The sequence below is a fragment of the Perca fluviatilis genome, chromosome 7 (assembly GCF_010015445.1).
Source record: "Perca fluviatilis chromosome 7, GENO_Pfluv_1.0, whole genome shotgun sequence".
In the NCBI taxonomy this organism is placed as follows: domain Eukaryota; kingdom Metazoa; phylum Chordata; class Actinopteri; order Perciformes; family Percidae; genus Perca; species Perca fluviatilis.
In genome coordinates this window covers 19,068,903-19,089,614 of record NC_053118.1, presented here as the reverse complement: position 1 = coordinate 19,089,614, position 20,712 = coordinate 19,068,903, and the positions used below count along the sequence as shown (strand labels likewise).

At 41.9% G+C, this 20,712-nt stretch overlaps 1 protein-coding gene across 1 annotated transcript in view; it reads right to left on the bottom strand.

The window, feature by feature from the left end:
• Positions 1 to 20,712, bottom strand: part of nphs1 (NPHS1 adhesion molecule, nephrin) — a 68,806-nt gene that overhangs the window by 345 nt on the left and 47,749 nt on the right. The window contains exons 9-30 of the mRNA XM_039805284.1: positions 19,591 to 19,712; positions 19,188 to 19,359; positions 17,748 to 17,905; positions 15,521 to 15,662; positions 13,161 to 13,285; positions 12,907 to 13,075; positions 12,571 to 12,700; positions 12,225 to 12,397; positions 11,373 to 11,513; positions 10,632 to 10,772; positions 8,801 to 8,922; positions 8,043 to 8,202; positions 7,753 to 7,909; positions 7,129 to 7,280; positions 3,474 to 3,585; positions 3,205 to 3,386; positions 3,027 to 3,059; positions 2,598 to 2,705; positions 1,973 to 2,021; positions 1,482 to 1,614; positions 470 to 548; positions 116 to 282 (exon numbers count right to left, since the gene is read on the bottom strand). Coding sequence (XP_039661218.1) covers positions 116 to 282; positions 470 to 548; positions 1,482 to 1,614; positions 1,973 to 2,021; positions 2,598 to 2,705; positions 3,027 to 3,059; positions 3,205 to 3,386; positions 3,474 to 3,585; positions 7,129 to 7,280; positions 7,753 to 7,909; positions 8,043 to 8,202; positions 8,801 to 8,922; positions 10,632 to 10,772; positions 11,373 to 11,513; positions 12,225 to 12,397; positions 12,571 to 12,700; positions 12,907 to 13,075; positions 13,161 to 13,285; positions 15,521 to 15,662; positions 17,748 to 17,905; positions 19,188 to 19,359; positions 19,591 to 19,712 — 2,927 coding nt within the window. The remainder of the gene's footprint in view (positions 1 to 115; positions 283 to 469; positions 549 to 1,481; positions 1,615 to 1,972; positions 2,022 to 2,597; positions 2,706 to 3,026; positions 3,060 to 3,204; positions 3,387 to 3,473; positions 3,586 to 7,128; positions 7,281 to 7,752; positions 7,910 to 8,042; positions 8,203 to 8,800; positions 8,923 to 10,631; positions 10,773 to 11,372; positions 11,514 to 12,224; positions 12,398 to 12,570; positions 12,701 to 12,906; positions 13,076 to 13,160; positions 13,286 to 15,520; positions 15,663 to 17,747; positions 17,906 to 19,187; positions 19,360 to 19,590; positions 19,713 to 20,712) is intronic.

The following is a 20,712-nucleotide window of genomic DNA, read 5'->3' as shown; positions in this document are numbered from 1 at the left end:
TAAAAGCGACAGTGCATCATCTACTTTTAAACAGTTTATTCTTCAACTCAATGGTGATATAAACAAATGTTTCAAATAGGAGCTCTCATCATATATCTGGATTTTGTTTACAGACCTGATGGTAGGTTGATGATCTCCACTCGTTCCTTTGATTAGACAATCTGTGGTCAAACAAAGACGGAGGGGAAGGAAGAGGGGAAGCCAGGATGTCCTGGTACAGACCCCGGTTTCTTACATATTCATACGGATGGCTGGGAGCGTCCAAGGGGAGGTGGGTGACATCTTGAACAGCACATGGAAATGCATACGCAAAACATAAATAATCACTTCTGGTGAACATTAAGATAAATCGGTGTGCCACAAGTTCAAACAATGACAGATTTAGCTCCTGATTGGCTCAGGTGGAATATTTGGGATATGAGGTGTTTGCTGTTGCCTTTGTTTACGCCAAGGTATATTTGTGTCTCACCGAGCCTACGCATTTCCTCAGGGAGTGGGCTGAGAGGAGGCATGTAGTCACCAGTGGGGTAATAATAATGGGAACTTTCCTGAAATTATCAAAACAGAAGAGATAGCATCAGACCAGCTTTGACCTTAGGTAACTTAGGTAAATGACAAAGCTACATGTGTTGCATCAGTGCAGAGGGGGTTGCAGTGAATACTATATAGGTTTATACTGTACATCCATCTTTGAGATTTCTGGGGTGAATGTCTGCTTCCTCTCCAATACAACAAAGGTAAAGAGTGACTAGCAGTGGACAGTTTTGAATTGGCACTACCAAAAAAGACAGAAGATATAGTCCATATGAAAGTGGTTGACACTGAAGTGGCCCATCCAGACTAATTGGGATTTATAGATTGAGATGTTGCTATTTTTAGGACCGCCGCGATTGTATTAAGGGTGTATCTCAGGGGCAGGTATCTCAAAACCTGGACAAATAAAACTAAAACTAACTGCACTACCATATACCACTACAGGGGAGACGGGAAATATGTTTTGGGTTATTTGGCTGAACCAACCCTTACATGTACGCACTGTTTTAAATCAGGGGGAAGATTAAGCCTTTCTCCGTGGGGGTTTGAGGTTTCATTATACACCATCCTGAAAGCACAGTGCTCTCTCTTTTCTTCTACCTCACTCAGTTTTCTTCAAGGTTCAAATCTTTGTTGGCCTTTTTAAAAGTACAAAATGATCATTTCTCCTAGATCGATGTGCATTTTGAATGCTAATTGTGAGGTATTGATCTGTGTTCCATCTCTATGCACAGCTAAAGGTTTCATTAGTTTATCTATTTATTCTCCTTGTTATGGCTGAATTCTCCACTTCCTCCTCTGCCAGATTTCCTCACCCCTTGCCTAACCTCTTTCCTCCCCTTGTCGGTTTTCGCCACCTTCTTTGTGTGTCTGCATATTTTCTCAACTGCCCTTTTCTCTTTCTCCCGTCCCGTTCTTCCCTTTCTTCCTCATCCTCCCATTCTTACCGCCGCATAGCTCTCGTAGACATTGCTGTCGCTTTCAGATCCAGAGTCGAGTAGGAGGGTGCGCTGGGCTGCGGCGTTGATCTTTTCTCTGCTCTCATACTTATTGGAATTGCTTACAGCTGACTGACTGGACCTGCATGGAAAAAAAATCTGATTCTCTCATCTGCTTTTATATTATTGATTAATTTCCCAACAAGTCTTAATCCCAAATATGAACTACCAGAGATGCAAAACACTTCGCACACATAGCAATTTTTTTTTACTGCATTTAGGTTCTTAATGACAATGTATCATGTGGTGCATGTACACGTTTATTACAGGATTGCGATGCAAGTTTGATGACACTAATATGAATTGATATTGACGGAGGCTTGTTGTTTTGCCTGCCTGGCTGTTTTAGTAGCTTGGTCAGCCAGTGGACCAGGCCTCCGATTTCTTCTCCGATTAGATGTGTGTATCTTAATTACTTCTACCGCAGGGCCTTAACTTACCCGTCCTCTTCATTCTTCTTTCCACCCAATACACTGCCTCCTTTACCCCCTACAGGGGGGAACAGACACAGGAGGAAAGAGGCTTAGTGTTAGGAAATAAGAACTCCAAGAGAGGAGCATCATCCCATAAGCACCGAAATTGATCAGAGCAATAACAGGGCCAATGAGTGAGAGTAAGCGAAAGAGAAGTAAGCTGCGCAAATCTGTGTAAAAAAACAGAGGCCAGTGGAAGGTGAGAAATGACAAATAAAAACATAGATATGGGAGAACCTGACAGTTAGACTAAAGAACAAATAGAAGCAGACAGAAGGAGAGATAGAGAGGGGACATAACGCTAGCAAATGAGATAAAAGATATGGACAAAATGCAGAAGTGACAGGTATGAAGTATGAGTGTGGCAGGAGGTAGAGGCTTAGAGAATAGGCAGAAGGAGAGGAGACAGGATAGACGCATAGAAAGAGGGACATGGAGAGATGAGAAGAGAGTGAGAGGCTGAGCTGACAATTGCATCATGGTTCTGGAGTAATTTCTTTAGTGTTCTGTTGAGGAATCGGGGCATTAGGGTGCCAGAAAGTGATGGATTAAACACTTTCAAGTCCATCAATGAAAAGATCATTATGGTTACCTGTCTGGCCTCGCCTCTTTTTCCACCTCAATCCAAAGAAGCAACCCAGTGAATTCAATACCAGCAGGATTCCAAACACCACTGTCAAGACTTCTGTCAAATATCCTCCTGGTTCACAAAACATTAAAAACATTATCTCAATGCATAACAATGAAAGTTCAAGAGGAATTAATATGGAAATTTGGGATGATAAACACTGACTGGGATGGACCCAACCATTTTCTCATTTGTCTTTATTGTTTAAAACTAACAAAGGGGGAAAAGTACGGGTGGGCGCCATGACAACCACTACTTTCGCAGAACAAACATTAACAGCCTTGGAGGTGCATACATTAACATGATTTAGCCAAATGAAGCTAGCTGCTGTGCAAACAGCAATTTCCAACTGCCCTTAAGAGCTTTTTCAGGGAGTTGTGATAAAAGACTTACTCTCCTCTTCTGGCACTTCTTCTTCTGGCCTCGCTGTAGGAAAAGAAAGAAAACAAAAGAAACTTACATACCACACTTCTGAACATAATAAGTTAATATGTTAAATGTATTATAAATGATGATATGGTTGTACAGTACAGTCATTTTTTGTGTCAAGCTAGGTTTACTCCAAACTGACCCATGGTGGTGATGGTGAGTACTGCATTGTTGTCAGCATAGCCACTCTCTCCAATTGCATTAAGGGCATTGACAGAGAAGTTGTAAGTGGTGACAGGCTGCAGGCCAGTGATGGTGAAGGTTGATGCACTGGGAGGGAAGACGTCCATGTAGAGGAAACTGGCTGACTGATCCGAACGGTATCTGTCAACCGAAAGGCACGGTCAAGTACAATTCTTTTATTATGAAAGGGTGTCATTCTCAAACCAAGATCCTCTCTTGACATCTCACCTTATACGAAATCTTTGCCGCAAACCACCATTGAAGCTGGGGATCCACTCCAGAGTGACCGAGTCGTGGGAGACGCTGACTTGGCGAAACGACGTCGGAGGATCTGGGTGATCTGAGAGCGAAAGGAAAAGAAGAAATGTGGGGAAAAAAAAGCAAATGTGGTCTGGATTTTGTGAGAATACTGAAGAGCAGAACACCTTCACTCGACAGGTGGCTATTTGAAAAGACTTTAGGTGCCAAGAAATGGAGATGTGCGCCATGAGATAGTCAACTGGTTATATCTGCAGACTCTGAAATAAGAACAGCTGAGGCCCTGCTGGCCTATAGGAGCATGTCTCCTCTACAACCTCCCTCTCTGCTTTGGGCCGGTAATGAATAGACAAATTGATATTACCAAAAGAGAGTGCAGAGCTGATGTTCTTCTTGATAGAAATTGAAGAGGAAGAATATTCTCGTTTGTCCCATTGGTCATACAATTGTGTTTGAAAACACAATTATTATTATTATCAGATATGCGTTTCAAAAGAAGCAGTAATAACTGTTTACCTCAGAGCAAAATGTTTGATTAGACACATATTTTTAAGTACAACTGTATTTTAAGTCTGGAAGATTTAATGCAGAACATTGATAATAACTGCTGATGATAAAAAAAATAATATGAGAAAGGGTGAATAAAAGTGAATCAGGGAGGAGAGATAATCACCATGGTCAAAACTTGTCAGTAAGCCTCTGTTTTTTAAAAGTCTTCTTAATCACAGTTTATTTCACAGGCTTCTGAAAAACATCTTTTGACAGCAACAGCTTTGCATTTTTTTTTAACAGTGCACCACTGTTGTGCTTTTTTGTATGAATGATCAGGGAACATGGGGAGAGCCATTGCTGATCCCTCTCCCTATTTGTCCAATTTATCCAACCAAAGTCATGCAATGGCAGATGAAGCCTCTTGATTATTATCAATATTGTGAACAAAGATCAAAGGAGGCTAACCAGGCCTTCAGTCCGACACGAGGCACTGCTTCAGTCAGGGTAGTGAAGGGAAAGTGGATTATTTTGCATTTGGAGCATGGGGGGGAAAAAAAGAAGTGTGGTTTTGGGGGCGAGGGAGAGATAGCCAAGAAGAGAAGGAGGAGAGATAGTTGAGCAGCAACATAAGAAGGGGATGCTCTACTCTTCTCTGGCTCCAGGCTGCAGCCCAGTTTGCAGGGTAAATAATTCCCACTATCAGCTCTACTCATAAGATTCCAGGGCAAAGAGGTCAGCCTTATTTGGATCTTGTCTCCTTCAAATCCAAAAAAGCACCATGCTAAGAAAAGAAAAGCCTCTCTCTTCCTCTCGAGCTCTAAAATGATAAGGAAGCATATAAAATGTATTATCACTGCGTCAGATTAATTATGAAAATTCACAGTACTAACAACATGACTGGGGAAAAACAGGGCCAATATTGGATTGTATTTTATGGTTTTTATAGTAAACATTAAATGTGTCCAATGATGGCTGTGGGCCTTCGCTGAAAGCAGGACTTTGTTGATAATGGTGGTGCAAGGATACACTGGTAGCTTGAAGGCAGAAAAAGTCTAAGCACGCCGCAGTGCAAAGCATATCAGTGCAGCATTATCTGAGGGAGAAATGAAGTACTGCTATAGGCTGAATGATAAGGGAGAGATAGAGCAATGGAATAAGTCCCTTAAAGGGCTGACACTCCGGAGCAACAGCTCTCTCCAGTTTACAGAATTCTGCATGTTCAATGGGCCTCCCGCACTATTGTAATGTTGCTGGAAAAGGCTGATAAACTTGGACAAAGCTGCACCGACACAATTATTTTGAGATGCTGCCAAATTAGAACCAAAGGAATAGTTTGTGTTCCACTGCCAAGTACGTGATATGCATAATTCCTACATGTTGTGCGCCCTAACCACAGACTTTGATCATTTGCCATTAATTTAAAGATGCATTAGGTGATTTTTGACCACTAGGGAGCAGAAAGACTAACGATACAGATAGCAACACAGGCCTGACTTACAATACCGTAGGTTTAGCCGGTTTCTAGGGCTGGGCATCGTTCAAAATCTTTCGATCCGGTGCCAATTTCAATATCTCAGTTTCGATGCCGGTTCATTAAAGATTTTTTTTTCGATATCATATTTGGTATGGATTTAAAATCCATTTCAACATCAACAAAAATCCATTAAACACAAAACTTTTATTTTCCACCTTAATTGTGAATAAAAAAAATTAAAAAATGATGGTAACACTGCTCACTCAGTGTAACATTAAAGAACTACTTGTGCTTTTGGATAGGGGTGCGCCAGTAAGATACTCAGGATTGCCATCAATCCAAACTTGGCCAAAATTAATAAAAAAAGACAAACCTTTTTGCCACAACATGAACATATTATAAATAATAAATAAATAAACAAATGACATTGTGTACAGGCTAATACTGAACTAACTAAAATGCAAAGGAATGTAAACAACAAAGACTTTTTAGTGCAAACTGCATAATGACAAAAACCTGTAACAATAAACTTTGTGACTGCCCTGTTATCAACATTGAACTAATGGAGAACTAGCACCGCGACCGCTTTCGCCTCTCCATTAATATCATATTGCAGCAAACGCGGTTTTGAAAAACTGTAACCACACTTGAAACCACTTTATTGGCATTGCCGTGACTCACTGGGACTTCAACAAAACTGCAAAACTGACGTAGTTTGGTCGAGTTTACTCCGTCCGCACCTCTGCGCGTGTGTGTGTCAGAGCTCCGCTCTTTGTCAATAAGCAGAGAGCACAGATAAGCTTGTACTTATGCGCTCGGACGCTTTTGGAACCGAAATTTGGCACCGAAAGAGAAATAATTTTTGATTCTCATAGGATCAGAGTATTTTCGGTCACTGCCATAAAAGTATCGACGTTCGGTGCCCAGCCCTACAGGTTTCTTTAACAAACTATTACTTACATGTCTACATTATCCAACATCCACTTGTCTTGTAGCTCTGGTTCAGTCTGCTTACCCTATTTGGGTCTGTTGTTCATCACTAGACTCTTGACTTTCTTCACAATCCACACCTTGAATTAGTCTATTTAAAGGGATACGCCACCGTTTGTTGAAATAGGGCTTATCACGGTCTCCCCTAGCTGTAGATAGGTGGGCCAACGCATTTTTTGTGCATGCATTGTTTTAGTCCGGTGCAACACCGGCAGCGCCGCCGCTAGTTAGCTTAGCGTAGTGAATGGAATCCTATGTTGCCAGTTAGCATGTTGTGAGTAAAAGTGAGCCAACAAAAAGACAAAAAAAACAACCTAATTACTTGCACTGAGACAAAAAAAATGCGTTGGCCCACCTATCTACAGCCAGGGTAGACCGTGATAAGCCCTATTTCAAGGAAAATTATGTATCTCTGAATGTGGTGATTTTAAAACTAAGCTGAAAGATCAAGTGTTCCTCTATGAAATGAGAAAATTCTCACACATCTGAAGCCAAATAAACCATTTAAAAACCCATTGAATTATCCAAATAACATGCATTGCTACAACATTGAGACAGGGTTCTTTTTCACAGCTCATGAGAAGTTCCACATTTTGGGGGAGTTGGTTTTCATAGGACACCCAGGAAGCCACATCCTTACACACAGAAAAAAACAAATGTATACAGTACTTGTGCTGACGAGTTGGATGTCTAGCTTGTCTTCCCCAAGTGAGTTGCGAGCAGTGCAGCTGAAGACAGCATAGTCCAGAGCTGCGCTCACATTTATAACTCTGACTGTGCTGGTTTGGAAGGAGCCCTCACTCACAGTCTGCTCCTCATACCTGCACCACACCCACACATGTACGTGCACACACGCACGCACACACGCGCGCGCACACACACACACACACACACACACACACACACACACACACACACACACACACACACACACACACACACACACACACACACACACACACACACACACACACACACACAGATAAATCCTGAGGCAGGCAGACAGCAGGGATTGTGATGTCCTGCAGATTGCACTAAGTCACCCAATTTCACACATCAAAGAAGCATTAAACAGGTATTTGCATAGTGAAAAGCAAAGGATAAAATCCACTAAATCTGGATTTAGTGGTGAAATAGCAGGAAATATCAAAGGAATATATTATATTAGGGTAAAACCTAATCTAATTGTGAAGATTCATCAATATGTAACCAAATGCTAACAGTAGCACCAAAGTTAAAAGTGAAAGAATTGCAAGAAAAGAATTTACAGTAGAATAATGTCTACTCTCTGACCTGTGGTTTGCAAAGTCCATAAGTACACCATTTTTTTCCCAAGAGAAGTCGACACGAGGAATACCTTCTGCCCAACACACAACCTCAGCTGTAGTGGTGCCATCCCCTCTACTTGCTACCTTCCGCCATTGGGCTCCTTTCTGAATCTCTGGTTTGACTTGACAAGACAAGATGGGCATGGAGGTTATTCATGCAGAAACCAGACACAATACGGAAGCATGTTCCCACAAATAAGTGTCTATGTATGTTCTGTTCCCCTCTGACAGTGACAATAAATACTACAAACTCACATTGCACGATCAGCTGCACATCAACAGTGGCAGGGGGTGCTATGCCATTATTGGCTGTGCACTGGTAAAGACCAGCATGAGCCCGAGTCACATTGTGGATGGTCAGAAGGCCATATTTGTCTTCCTGGGTCTCCTGTCCCACCTCCACCTCCCCTTCTCCCTGTGGAAGACAAAGTGAGGGGGAATAAGCGGCAGACAGCAGCTATCCCTCAAAACACGCTCCCCTCCTCCTGTGTGAGGGCTGGAGTAGGAGAGTGGGGGGCTGTGCGTGAGCAGGCCAGGCAGGTAGACAGTGAGGGAGAGTTGAGCAGGTAACCATCAGGGCTTGAGGTGGGGATGGAAAGGGCGTCGGGGGAACGAGCTCCGAGGACAGAGAAAGATAATGCCAAGGGTTGGAGAGCCAGAGGGAAAGAGAAAAGGAGGGGCTGTGCAGGTTGAAAGCGGGACATGCAGTACTGCCAGGGGGTGGGTTAGACCGGAGAAGGCATCAGTAGATACAGAGACCACGCCACATTGACGAATGTGCCCTTTAGTCACGCAGCAGTAATGAAAGCTATTTTTCTGGATTTGGGCAGTGTGAGGAGCAGAAAGAGGTGGGGTGGAAGGATAGTTAGAGCCAGTGAAATATGGTGCATCTGTGCATTTAGAAAGGCCTGTGATAAACGGTAAGAACGGATAACAGAAAGCAAGCCAGATAAAGGAAATATAATTCAAGGGATGTTTCTGTGTATGTGTGTGTTGTGTAACCGAGCTCTCACCAGCCATTTCCAAAAGAACATGTCAGATATAATGGGGTTGGCATCTGCCACACATATCATGTCTGCCGTTTCCCCCAGGTTCACTAACACAGGGTCTTTCTCTGCCTTGACACTGGGAGCATCTGAGAGTAAGACAAAGGGACAAGGCTAAGGCAGGACCAAAGGTTAACATGCCAACTTGGGACAAATCATTTGCCAACCCATTAAACAGGAATGCCGCATTGCTATAATTACTCTTACACTTGTTCACCTTTGAACTTGCTCATAACCCTGTCTTAATTGGCCTCCATGTTTCAGATAAAATGCCATTAACCTCTCTATATGTTGGAGGATTACAGATGCTTCTGCAACCAAACTGAGAATCAGTCATTTGACCCAGAAAGCCGTCCACTGACAGCACATTCCCATATTAGTACAGGCATTATGCAACATGACTTCGTACAAATTGCAACAGAAACACTTTTATTTATGTAAATTAGCACATATTTCATTAGATAATGCCTCATTTGCATAATTTAACAAATGGTGAGAAAACTTGCAATCCAAAATAATAAACTGGGGAAGTTTCATGGTGATATGTGTTAGTTAAAATATTTTCCCTATTCACCTGTAGGGTCTCCCCTTTACATGGGAAATTGGCATCACCAATTTCAGTATTTTTCAATACTTTCCAGTACTTGGATCTCTTAGGACTTTGTATATGTTATGGAGGAGACTTTTATGAGTAATAAACATTTGTCAGATTTTCTGTTGCAATTTGTGGGGGATTCACCCCTTTTTTCCTCACAAATTGCTTGTACTAAATGGACTATAACAGACTGACCAGTTAACCTCTCTTCATTAAGTCCTCTCTCTCTATCCTGACTGCAGTGCTCCTCTTCTTGTCTTTATTTGCCCAAACCTCAAAAGCTTTTTATACTTCCCGTGGGTGCCATGTATTCGCAACAATAAGGCCATTAGTGCCTACTTGTCTAAAAAAAATCTTAAAAAAAAAAAAAGAAAAAAAAAAAAATTTTTTTTTTTTTTTTTTAAAAAACACGTTGTTAAGTGGGCTACACAGTCACCCATAAAAGCTACTAGAATCCTCCATACATAATGAATATCTACAACTGTCAAGCCCAGTTAGATCAGGACAGCAGAATCCATTAGGCATGTACCATGGGTTTTACTGAAACAGGCAGACCTACATTTTCAACACTTCCATTATTAAATCATCAGTATCGGGGCAGAGGGCCTGGAGCTCGAGGCTGGGCCTGGAGCAGCAGTGGAGATGCACGGCCTAATGAATGTGGCATGTGTTGCTGGGTAGGGGCTGAAAGTCAATTGTTGATGTCTGGGTGTGTCAGTATGTGTGGATGCACTGACGTATCTGATACGGAGCAAATTTAGACCAGTTCAAAAAATTCTTAGAAGCCCACAGATTCAAATCCAATGCACAAAATGGGCAAGTATATGCAACACCAATTCTGCTCATACTCCGTAAAGGCTATTCAACAGAGATAAATGATGCGGAGGACTTGTGACCCACAGGGCCCACAGGTATACCTGCAAATCTGTTAGAATCTGAAAAAAAAAAAGAGTGGTTGATTATGAATGAATTGCAGGAATTGAATTAACTGGGGAACTTGTATTAATCCCTTACTAATTCAACTTGCTTTCAAAAGGTAGCTCTTATGTATGGATATTCAGATTCTTACTTTTAGTAAACATTGTAAATGTTTAAATTTATTTTGTTTTAATGATTACATACTGTAGAACACTGCCTTCAACATAAAATAAAAAAAAAACTCTAAACATGTGTGTGGCAGCCATGATGCATGTAGGTCCTTACACTGAATGTCCAGCATGACGGAGGTTTGATTGACACCCTCATCATTTGAGCACTTGACCGTGTAAACTCCGGCATTATTCCTCGTCACATTCCTGATTTCCAGTGCGTTCTCATCTGACCAGTTGTAGCGCAGATACCCCACTTTCCAAAAACATGGACACGGACACGGACACACACACACACACACACACACACACACACACACACACACACACACACACAAAACAATGGTAAATTAAGTATTCATTACACGCTCATCAACCATGTGTCCTCTGGCCACTAGTCTCTAAGTGACATCTAATCCTGCATTATTGATTGGCCCGGCTGGATTCCCACATCAAGCCAACAATAGGCTGTGTGAGAGACACCTCCTGTACCACAGCAGTCAAAATGTAATAGGTGTGTTTCCACATTCAGGATACAGTCATTTTCATGGTGGGGGCTGCGTATGATGGAGCTAACAAAGTTAACAGAGAAAGAGAGTGGGTGCAGCAGGGCCCTGATGACACAGGCCTGGAGGAGAAGCCAGGTTTAGAACCGTTGTGTTGTATTCAGGGAGACAGCAAACCTCATTTAGACTGCATACATTAGAGCCATAATGAGAATCACATTTGGCAGAGTCCCATGCTGGCTAACCTGCCATGTTTTATTCAGACCCTGAATGGCAGAGCTGAGTGCTTACTTGCTGGCTCAGCTCAACTAGGACCTGGTTTATAGAGCCATCACACAGCCCTGGATCACCTTTGACCAGCTTCTCCCTGCGGTGCAGCCAAATGCAGGAGACCTCCTCTGGGTTAGCTGAGACCAGCAGTGGGATGGTTGCCATGTCGTTCTCCACCACCTGAACCTTCGTTGGCTGCTCTGGGCTAAACTCTGGTGGGTCTGACACAGAAACCACACAGAAATTCAGCTACAGTAAGTTGGATTTACAGCAAAAATACACAAGCAGAGGCCTGTAGACAAACTCTGGCACACAGAATGACAAGAACCAGCAAGAGAGAACACAAAGTCACACAAAACATGTTATGCATGAAAGCAGAAAGAGACACTAATGAGAGTCAAACCAGTAGAAAGTCGACATCCCACCAATTGTTCCAGATCTAACCAACTTCACATGCTTAGACGACGGGGGAGTAAGGCAAAGCGGGAGGGAGAGGGACAGGCATTAAAACGACGAGTGACAGTACTGTTGTCCAACTGCAGCTCTGCACAAACACACAGTGACATTCCTTCATGCTCATACACAGTACCAAGCTTTGAAGCAGCGGCTGGCTGCTGCCCGTGAAATGGCATCAAAGACAAACATGGCCATGCAGCAAAGCAAATGCACAATTAGGACACACTGCCGCCGAAGCTCAACAGACCCACAAATCGCAACAAAGGTTTTCAGTAAACAAAAAGCGCACACATACTATACAAGGACATTTCTGTGCAAAAGTACAGCAGTAAAGCAGCTTACACCATCATAGATCATCAATATGCATCGTTTAGGATTCATGCAAACCATATCTCTTGGCCAATCCCCAAGTAGAAAGAAGGCAACAAACAAAACAAGAAAAAAAGAAAGAAAGAAATGATTCACCCTCGACTTACAAAGCACATTGAGTTTAAAGAATGTGTTAGCCCCCTCTGCTAGCACAGGACTGTAGGCCTGGCAAATGACCCTCTGGTTGTGATGCTGTGAACTCAGATTCAGGGATAGAGAACTGTGCACTGACACACCACCAAACTGAGCCCTCTTGGGTGGCTGCTCCACTCCCTGGAACCTAGGACACAAATTGTAGCAAATCCAATCAACAGGGGCAAGTTCACCAAACAGTCATGAATATTGCCACATTTAACAGGACAAAAACACCAGTCATTAGCCACTTAGCCACATTATTTTGCAGAAAATTGTTCTATCGAGATGCGTCATTGTCTGCTATAGGCCTTGCCAAACCTGAGTGCGCCCAAGGTCCAGGAGATGCTGGCCTTGGGGTTACTGCTTCCAGACTGGCACTCCAGAGTAAGCATCTGACCCCGACGTAGCTCCTGCTGTTTGGTTGAGATCTTCATACTTATTGCTGTAACTGGAGAGCCATGGATCAAACAACAACACACAATCTTAACTTGCTGACGCTATCAAGATGAATATTACAAAATGATGTGGCTGAAAATCAGTTTGAATGGGTTAATACCAAATCAGTGTATGTGATATTGTGCTTTTCTCTCAGCTGAGTTCAAATTAAATAAAGCTCAGCCTATGTTTGTGTGTTAGAGCTCCAGTCTAACTCACAGTTAACCATAAGCTTAGTGTGGGCAGAGATTGTCTTCTTTGCTTTATTTGTGGCATCACAGCGGTAGGTGGCCATGTTGTCACTGGCCGTCAGGACCAGGACCAGTTCTCGAGCCACACCGCGATCAAAGGATGTCTGTCTCAGTGCATCGGACAAAGCTTTTCCATTCTAAGACAGAAAGAAAGGATATTACACAGAGGAATGTGTATGTACTCAAGACATACAGACAGAAATGTTTACGGTACACACACACCTTGAACCAAGTCAGAGTCCCAGGGGGATTCCCTCCAGTGGAGAAGCAGATGAGACAGACTGTGGTCCCTGAACGGAGGGGGACATCTTGAGGGGGAGTATCGAGCCACACCTTTAGAGGTGGGTCTGTGGTTAAAAAAAAAAAAAAATAAAAATCAACAAGAGTTTGAAATTTAGTAGAATATTTAGTTTACCAAGCCAGTTGTTTATACTGGATTTGTTTGTATTTGTATTTTATTAACAAGTCAATTTACAGAATATTTTCAATTTCAAAATCTGTACAGAAAACATTTCCTCCAACTCAAATATCACAAAGCAGACCTAGAAAAAAAGTTGCAAATTTGTCAAGAGCTACAGTGCCTTGCGAAAGTATTCGGCCCCCTTGAACTTTTCGACCTTTTGCCACATTTCAGGCCTCAAACATAAAGATATAAAACTGTAATTTTTTGTGAAGAATCAACAACAAGTGGGTCTCAATTATGAAGTGGAACGAAATTCATTGGCTATTTCAAACTTTTTTAACAAATAAAAAACTGAAAAAAGTGGGCGTGCAAAATTATTCAGCCCCTTTACTTTCAGTGCAGCAAACTCTCTCCAGAAGTTCAGTGAGGATCTCTGAATGATCCAATGTTGACCTAAATGACTAATGATGATAAATAGAATCCAGCTGTGTGTAATCAAGTCTCCGTATAAATGCACCTGCTCTGTGATAGTCTCAGAGGTCCGTGTAAAGCGCAGAGAGCATCATGAAGAACAAGGAACACACCAGGCAGGTCCGAGATACTGTTGTGGAGAAGTTTAAAGCCGGATTTGGATACAAAAAGATTTCCCAAGCTTTAAACATCCCAAGGAGCACTGTGCAAGCGATAATATTGAAATGGAAGGAGTATCAGACCACTACAAATCTAAGACCCGGCCGCCCTCTAAACTTTCAGCTCATACAATGAGAAGACTGATCAGAGATGCAGCCAAGAGGCCCATGATCACTCTGGATGAACTGCAGAGATCTACAGCTGAGGTGGGAGACTCTGTCCATAGGACAACAATCAGTCGTATACTGCCACAAATCTGGCCTTTATGGAAGAGTGGCAAGAAGAAAGCCATTTCTTAAAGATATCCATAAAAAGTGTCGTTTAAAGTTTGCCAAAAGCCACCTGGGAGACACACCAAACATGTGGAAGAAGGTGCTGTGGTCAGATGAAACCAAAATCGAACTTTTTGGCAACAATGCAAAACGTTATGTTTGGCGTAAAAGCAACACAGCTCATCACCCTGAACACACCATCCCCACTGTCAAACATGGTGGTGGCAGCATCATGGTTTGGGCCTGCTTTTCTTCAGCAGGGACAGGGAAGATGGTTAAAATTGATGGGAAGATAGATGGAGCCAAATACAGGACCATTCTGGAAGAAAACCTGATGGAGTCTGCAAAAGACCTGAGACTGGGACGGAGATTTGTCTTCCAACAAGACAATGATCCAAAACATAAAGCAAAATCTACAATGGAATGGTTCACAAATAAACATATCCAGGTGTTAGAATGGCCAAGTCAAAGTCCAGACCTGAATCCAATCGAGAATCTGTGGAAAGAACGGAAAACTGCTGTTCACAAACGCTCCATCCAACCTCACTGAGCTCGAGCTGTTTTGCAAGGAGGAATGGGCAAAAATGTCAGTCTCTCGATGTGCAAAACTGATAGAGACATACCCCAAGCGACTTACAGCTGTAATCGCAGCAAAAGGTGGCGCTACAAAGTATTAACTTAAGGGGGCTGAATAATTTTGCACGCCCACTTTTTCAGTTTTTTATTTGTTAAAAAAGTTTGAAATAGCCAATGGATTTCGTTCCACTTCATAATTGGGACCCACTTGTTGTTGATTCTTCACAAAAAATTACAGTTTTATATCTTTATGTTTGAGGCCTGAAATGTGGCAAAAGGTCGAAAAGTTCAAGGGGGCCGAATACTTTCGCAAGGCACTGTATATTTAACTTTTTTTTTTTCATTTCTTGACACTTTTGTGTGTTTTTGATAAGTGCAACCAAATCAAAATTTCATTTTCCTTGGTGATTTATGCTAGTTATGTTTACTTAAATAGAACAGTTTAAAGACTTAAGCTTTTATATTGAAAGTGATGTCTCCCTGTTTTATTTATAGTTTTGTTATTATGGTGTTATTTTTGTTGGTTCATTTGTATATTGGTTTGTTTATCTCATCTCTTAACCTCTATACTTGAATAAGTAAAATAATAAGTATATGGTTTGTTATAGAATCTGAAAAATTGAAATATGTGTACACGAGATTCTGAACACTAATGAAATACAAATAAAAAAAATAAAAAATAAAGACTTAAGCTTACTTACAATAGACATTGAGTATGGCGTCTTGAGACTTGGAGAAGTGTGTGCCCTTGTTGAAAGCCTCACAGGTGAGTTTCAGCCCATCATCCTCCCGGGAGACCACGTGGGTCATGTTGGATATGGTTATCATCCCACCGTTGTCTCCCTGCAGACACAAGGCACACATGACAGTTCAGTCGGGGGACAGACAGCCTTGGTCTCTGGCATTCTCAGTCTTAGGTGAGAGTGAGGGGGAAAAAAAATCAGGGGGAACAACAACCCGCATTGGTTTGTCTTGGTGAATACAGATGGCAAATTAGCTGCTTTAATGACTGATGTGGTGCATGGTCTGTGATAAATAAGCATATTCATCTGACTCTTCTGCTTTGCACACTGTTATCAATTGAGCAAAGCATCATTTTGCACCTGCCTGATAGTGGTCATGCCTGTGCAGCACATCTGGTTATTAAAGCCATTATTGTGGTGATTACTGTAAAAGCCACAGTCAGAAAGACTAACAAAGACCCTGGACAGGAGCGTCAGTCTTCATTAACCTCACACTGTTTCAGATGCATTAAGGCTCACACATAGCACGCTGAGTGCCTTGTGTAAGATCAAATGAAAATGCTGCTGCCAGATGAATAAAGAGCTTGTTTAATAATGCTCATCTTTTGTGTCAGCTTTTATTCACTTTGATCTTATTAAAATACACAAAAGAGGAGAAGAGCGGCAGAATACTCTTTTTGGAATCGGCGGCTGATTCATTTGCAAAGCTGCAGCATGTCTATTCAGACACGCTGCTCATGGTCATACCGTTTCCTTTCATCTGTAAAGGTTCAAGAGGTCACATTTCATTTTGAGGATTCTTTTTATTCAAGGGGAGGCATTTTAAAAGTTTTTTGTTGGTACCCTAAAGGCAAGCTTGACTGAAGGACAATTCTTCTGCACTTTATCTTTTGAGCCTTTTGCCTTGTGTTCACAAAAAAAGAAACAAAAACATACCCTTTTTCAGTATTCTCTTTAAACTGGCCAGCATGATCACCAGTTATAAATCAGAATATGTACACGGTCTGGTGCCTTTCAGAATCAGAATCTGGTTTATTGCCAAGCGGGTTTTCAAATACAAGGACTTTGCTTTGGTGTTATGGTGCATAGACAAGCATCACACATATGGAATAGAAAAGATTACAATAAAAACATTAAAAAATCCTATTTAAAATTTCAAAATATGTGTAATGTAACAGTTTAAAATAAAAGCTAGGAAGGAATGTGCAAGAATATATTCTAGGGCAGAGGTTCCCAATCATTTTACAGCCAAAGACCTGTTACAAGATAGAGAATATACCTCATATACATGTCCCTTGGGATAATTTGACATAGTCTATTTTTTACACTTCTATAGTCTTAGTTATGTTATGTGAAAGAAAAAAAAAACAATCAAAGAGATTTGTAATACATTAAAAAGGAAATTACATTATATTATACTGTATATATACACACACACATTTTTGCAGATTCTAAGAGTAAAGATAAAATCTTATTCATTGAACTATGAAGCTTTTAATCACAAACAAATTCTAAATTCTTACATTATAATAAATTAAATGAATGAATCTGAAAACCTTTCACAGACCCACTGTCAGAATGCCATGGACCCCACTTTGAGAATCACTGTTTTAGTGTGCAAAGGTTCATAGTATTAAAAATAAAAAGAACAATGTACAAAGAGCAATGTACAGAGACAATAGTCCAAAAAGATGCAACAGAACTTCCTCAAACTCAATTGCAATAACTCTAAAATCCTCATATTGGTCCAAGCTCCCCCACTCGCTCCACCCCCACCATCTCACTCAACATCAACATCAACTGGCTCCTGGTTAAACAGCCTCCCCAACCACATCCTAGAGGCCAGCATCCTGCCTGTCTTTAAAATAGCCCTGAAAACTCACCTATTTTAACCGGCTTGGCACAGCCCAGCCAGCTAGCCGAGGCTCCTTACCACGTTATTTTTTTCTTTTCTTTATGATCTTTTATTCTTCTCTGTAAAGCCACTTTAAGTACCTAGAAAATCACTTTATAAACTTGATGTATTATTATTATTATTATTATTATTATAGACCGATGTGAAGACGTAAACGTAATGAGTAGTGTCTATGGAGGATGGGTATTTGGTTGTTCTGCATTGTTTTTGTCTACATGCTTAGACCGATAGATTTAAACCTTGTGCTAATTGTGTGCTGTGTAGTCCCACCTCTGTGATAGTTGCAACACTGCTGTCGAGCTCCTTGTAGCCCAGCCACCAGCGGATCTGAACAGGCGGATTACTGGAGGTGGTGTAGCAGTTCAGAACCAAGTCCTGCCCCTCGATGGTCGTGAACTCACCCAACAGTGTCACCTCTGCAGGCTCAACTGTTACACACACACACACACACACACACACACACACACACACACACACACACACACACACACACACACACACACACACACACACACACACACACACACACACACACACACAGACAAGTCAGAAAAAATATAAATTTTATTCGATTTGGCCTATGAATAGTACATTCAACAGCTACCTATTCTGATCACAGTAGCAGCGCAACTATTTTTGGATGTGAAACACAGAGCTGTATCAAGGTTGAGAAGGGAAATCACTTTGAGTGGCAACTTGTTTTCTCAGGAGGTTTTCAATGTGTTTTTTTTAAAGTCTGCTTCCTTTTAACCACAGGGGGAGACGGGGTACAATCGCTGCAGGCAAAGTGATGCAGCAGCATGAAGCCTTCGGGGGAATACAAAGACTGGGGACTGAGCTGGCAGACATGGGGAAGGAGGGGTCATGTATGTAAATCTTTATACGTATTTTTGTCTTTCCCACATAAGACACAGAATGGGATGCATTTGTCCATGCCACACACAAAGACTGTTGAAATTAAGCAGGTGCCGTGAGGTAAAAGAGCCATATTCATATTACACCAGTGATACGTATTCTGTGCCCTCCAGCTTCTGCCTGTGCCTAGAGCGCAGTCAGCAGCTCATTTTCAACATCCCTGGATGGATGACTGTGAGGCATGGCACCAGGATCTGTCTGTTGTGGGCTTTGTGAGAAAAGGAGTGGCACAGGAGTAACTTACTTTAGCCACCTTTACATAGCATGAGATTTCTGCAAGGACCCATCCTAATTCAAAGCATATTTACATAAAACAGGTGCACCAATCACCCGGTGTTTAAAGCTCTGACTTACATTGTCTGGCTCTGTAGTGGAAATCAGGCTAGGCTGCTGAATATTAATTCTGTATTTGCTTTATTGTTGCTGAAACAAACATTTTATATTCAGAGAGAAAAGTATAATCTATTAACCATTGGCGTTGGTATCGTGTAGGCTTTACTGCCTCAGGATTGTGCATTGAAGCAATTCAGCTTAATTAGCGTAGCAGCTATGAAAGAGCATGCAGTGATACTAATCTGGAGGCAGTCAGAAATATGGTCTACAGCCATAATAACCATTAGTTTCATTAATGATATTAGCATTAGAATTTATGCTGGGACAGCAAAATAATTGGTTTTGGAGGTAAGACTATTATATTCCTCTGCCTCATTCCCATATCCTAAATAATCCATTGCTTAGTGTAGGTGTGTGTGTGTTCCAGAGCTGTGCACTATATTCAGCATAATCTTCACTCACAGAACACAGTGATTTTGCGGCTGACAGACAGAGGTGACAGGGACACCAGATTGACGCTCTCACAGCACAGCACTGCCTGGTTATCTGCGGGGGTGATCTTCAGGTAGAGGATACTGATGGACTTCTGCGCCACAACGTCCTTTTTCCAAGTCGTGGACAGAACTTCTCCATTCTGACACACAGATGAACACATGAAATTCAAAATAAGCAACATCAAGAGAATATGTTTGAATAATTGCACGGCCCCATATTGTGCACGCACAGAACAGCAGTAGCCAGCAGAATAACAGAAGCCACTAACTTTGGGATACTTAGACTGAAAGTTGTTGAACTAAAATAGCTCATTTTGCCAGAGTGACAGTGTGTTACAAAGCCTCCTTAACAGATGGTGCCGAAGATTTACCTTGGTCCAGTGGAGAGTGGCTAGGGGGTTTCCACCATGAGACACGCACTCCAACACGAGCATTCTCCCCGCTTTGACTTCCGCTCTCTCCAGACCTACAATAACTGGAGGCTGAGGCGGGACTGCCAGGAAACGAGAGACAAAAATAAAAATGGACTTGACAATTGCAAACGGCATAGAAGGCGATAGAAATTGAAAGAGAAAAAGGAAAGAGAAGGGATGTAGTAACTTGGGAAACAGGGATGGAGTGACTATCAATAGGATAACATAAAAAAGAAACTGCAATGCGATGAAAACACTCTTGGCAATTGAGTATGGAGCATTCCTCTTTGTTGAGACAAGGCCAATAAATTGGGCACATTTAACATGACTGCGGTATAAGAGGTCCAGATCTGATGAAAGCATTAAGAATTAAGGGAGCAGTGAGCTGGATCCAGTCCATAAAGCAAAATAACAGATGTTCAAACAGTAATAAGGCAACGTGAAACATGAATAAATTACAGGCCCCTTGAATAAAATATACGTAGTAAATAGAGGAGGACAGGCCTTTGTTATTGCTGCAATCAGTTTCAGAGGGCAGTCTGCAGACCCTGGGCCAGTGTGACAAATTGCTACCTTGCTAATAATCTGGCTGGCTGAAAATGGCCACCGCGCTGGCTTTGATGGGCTGGCATGCTGAGTAAGACTGCAGTGGTGGTCCCAAGTTCTGCAACATTAGCACTTAGCACAGAGCCCATGTTGTTTAATACAGAGCAGAAAGACAGAGAGGAAGGGAGGAGTGCTCACACTTATTGGTGGTTGTTAAAACAGCAGCTTCTAATGTGGAGGAGTATAGATAGAGACAACATTAAGGTGTCTAGTCAGTCTGTGGATAATACGGCAGTTGAGCTGGAGGGAGCGCTTGCTGCTGAAGGTGTCAGCAGCTTTGCTCCACTTTAATCAACAACATGATTTAGGCCTGGGAGAAGCAGGTGGTTAGACTCTTAGGCCTAAACAATCAATTACTTCAACTGACCAACAGAGTAGAAAACACTAAACCAACTGTAGTAAACAGTAGCCGCGGTGGCACACTGTTTAAGGATTCAGCAACAATAGCTTTCACTGTTGCCTTGCCAAATAAGA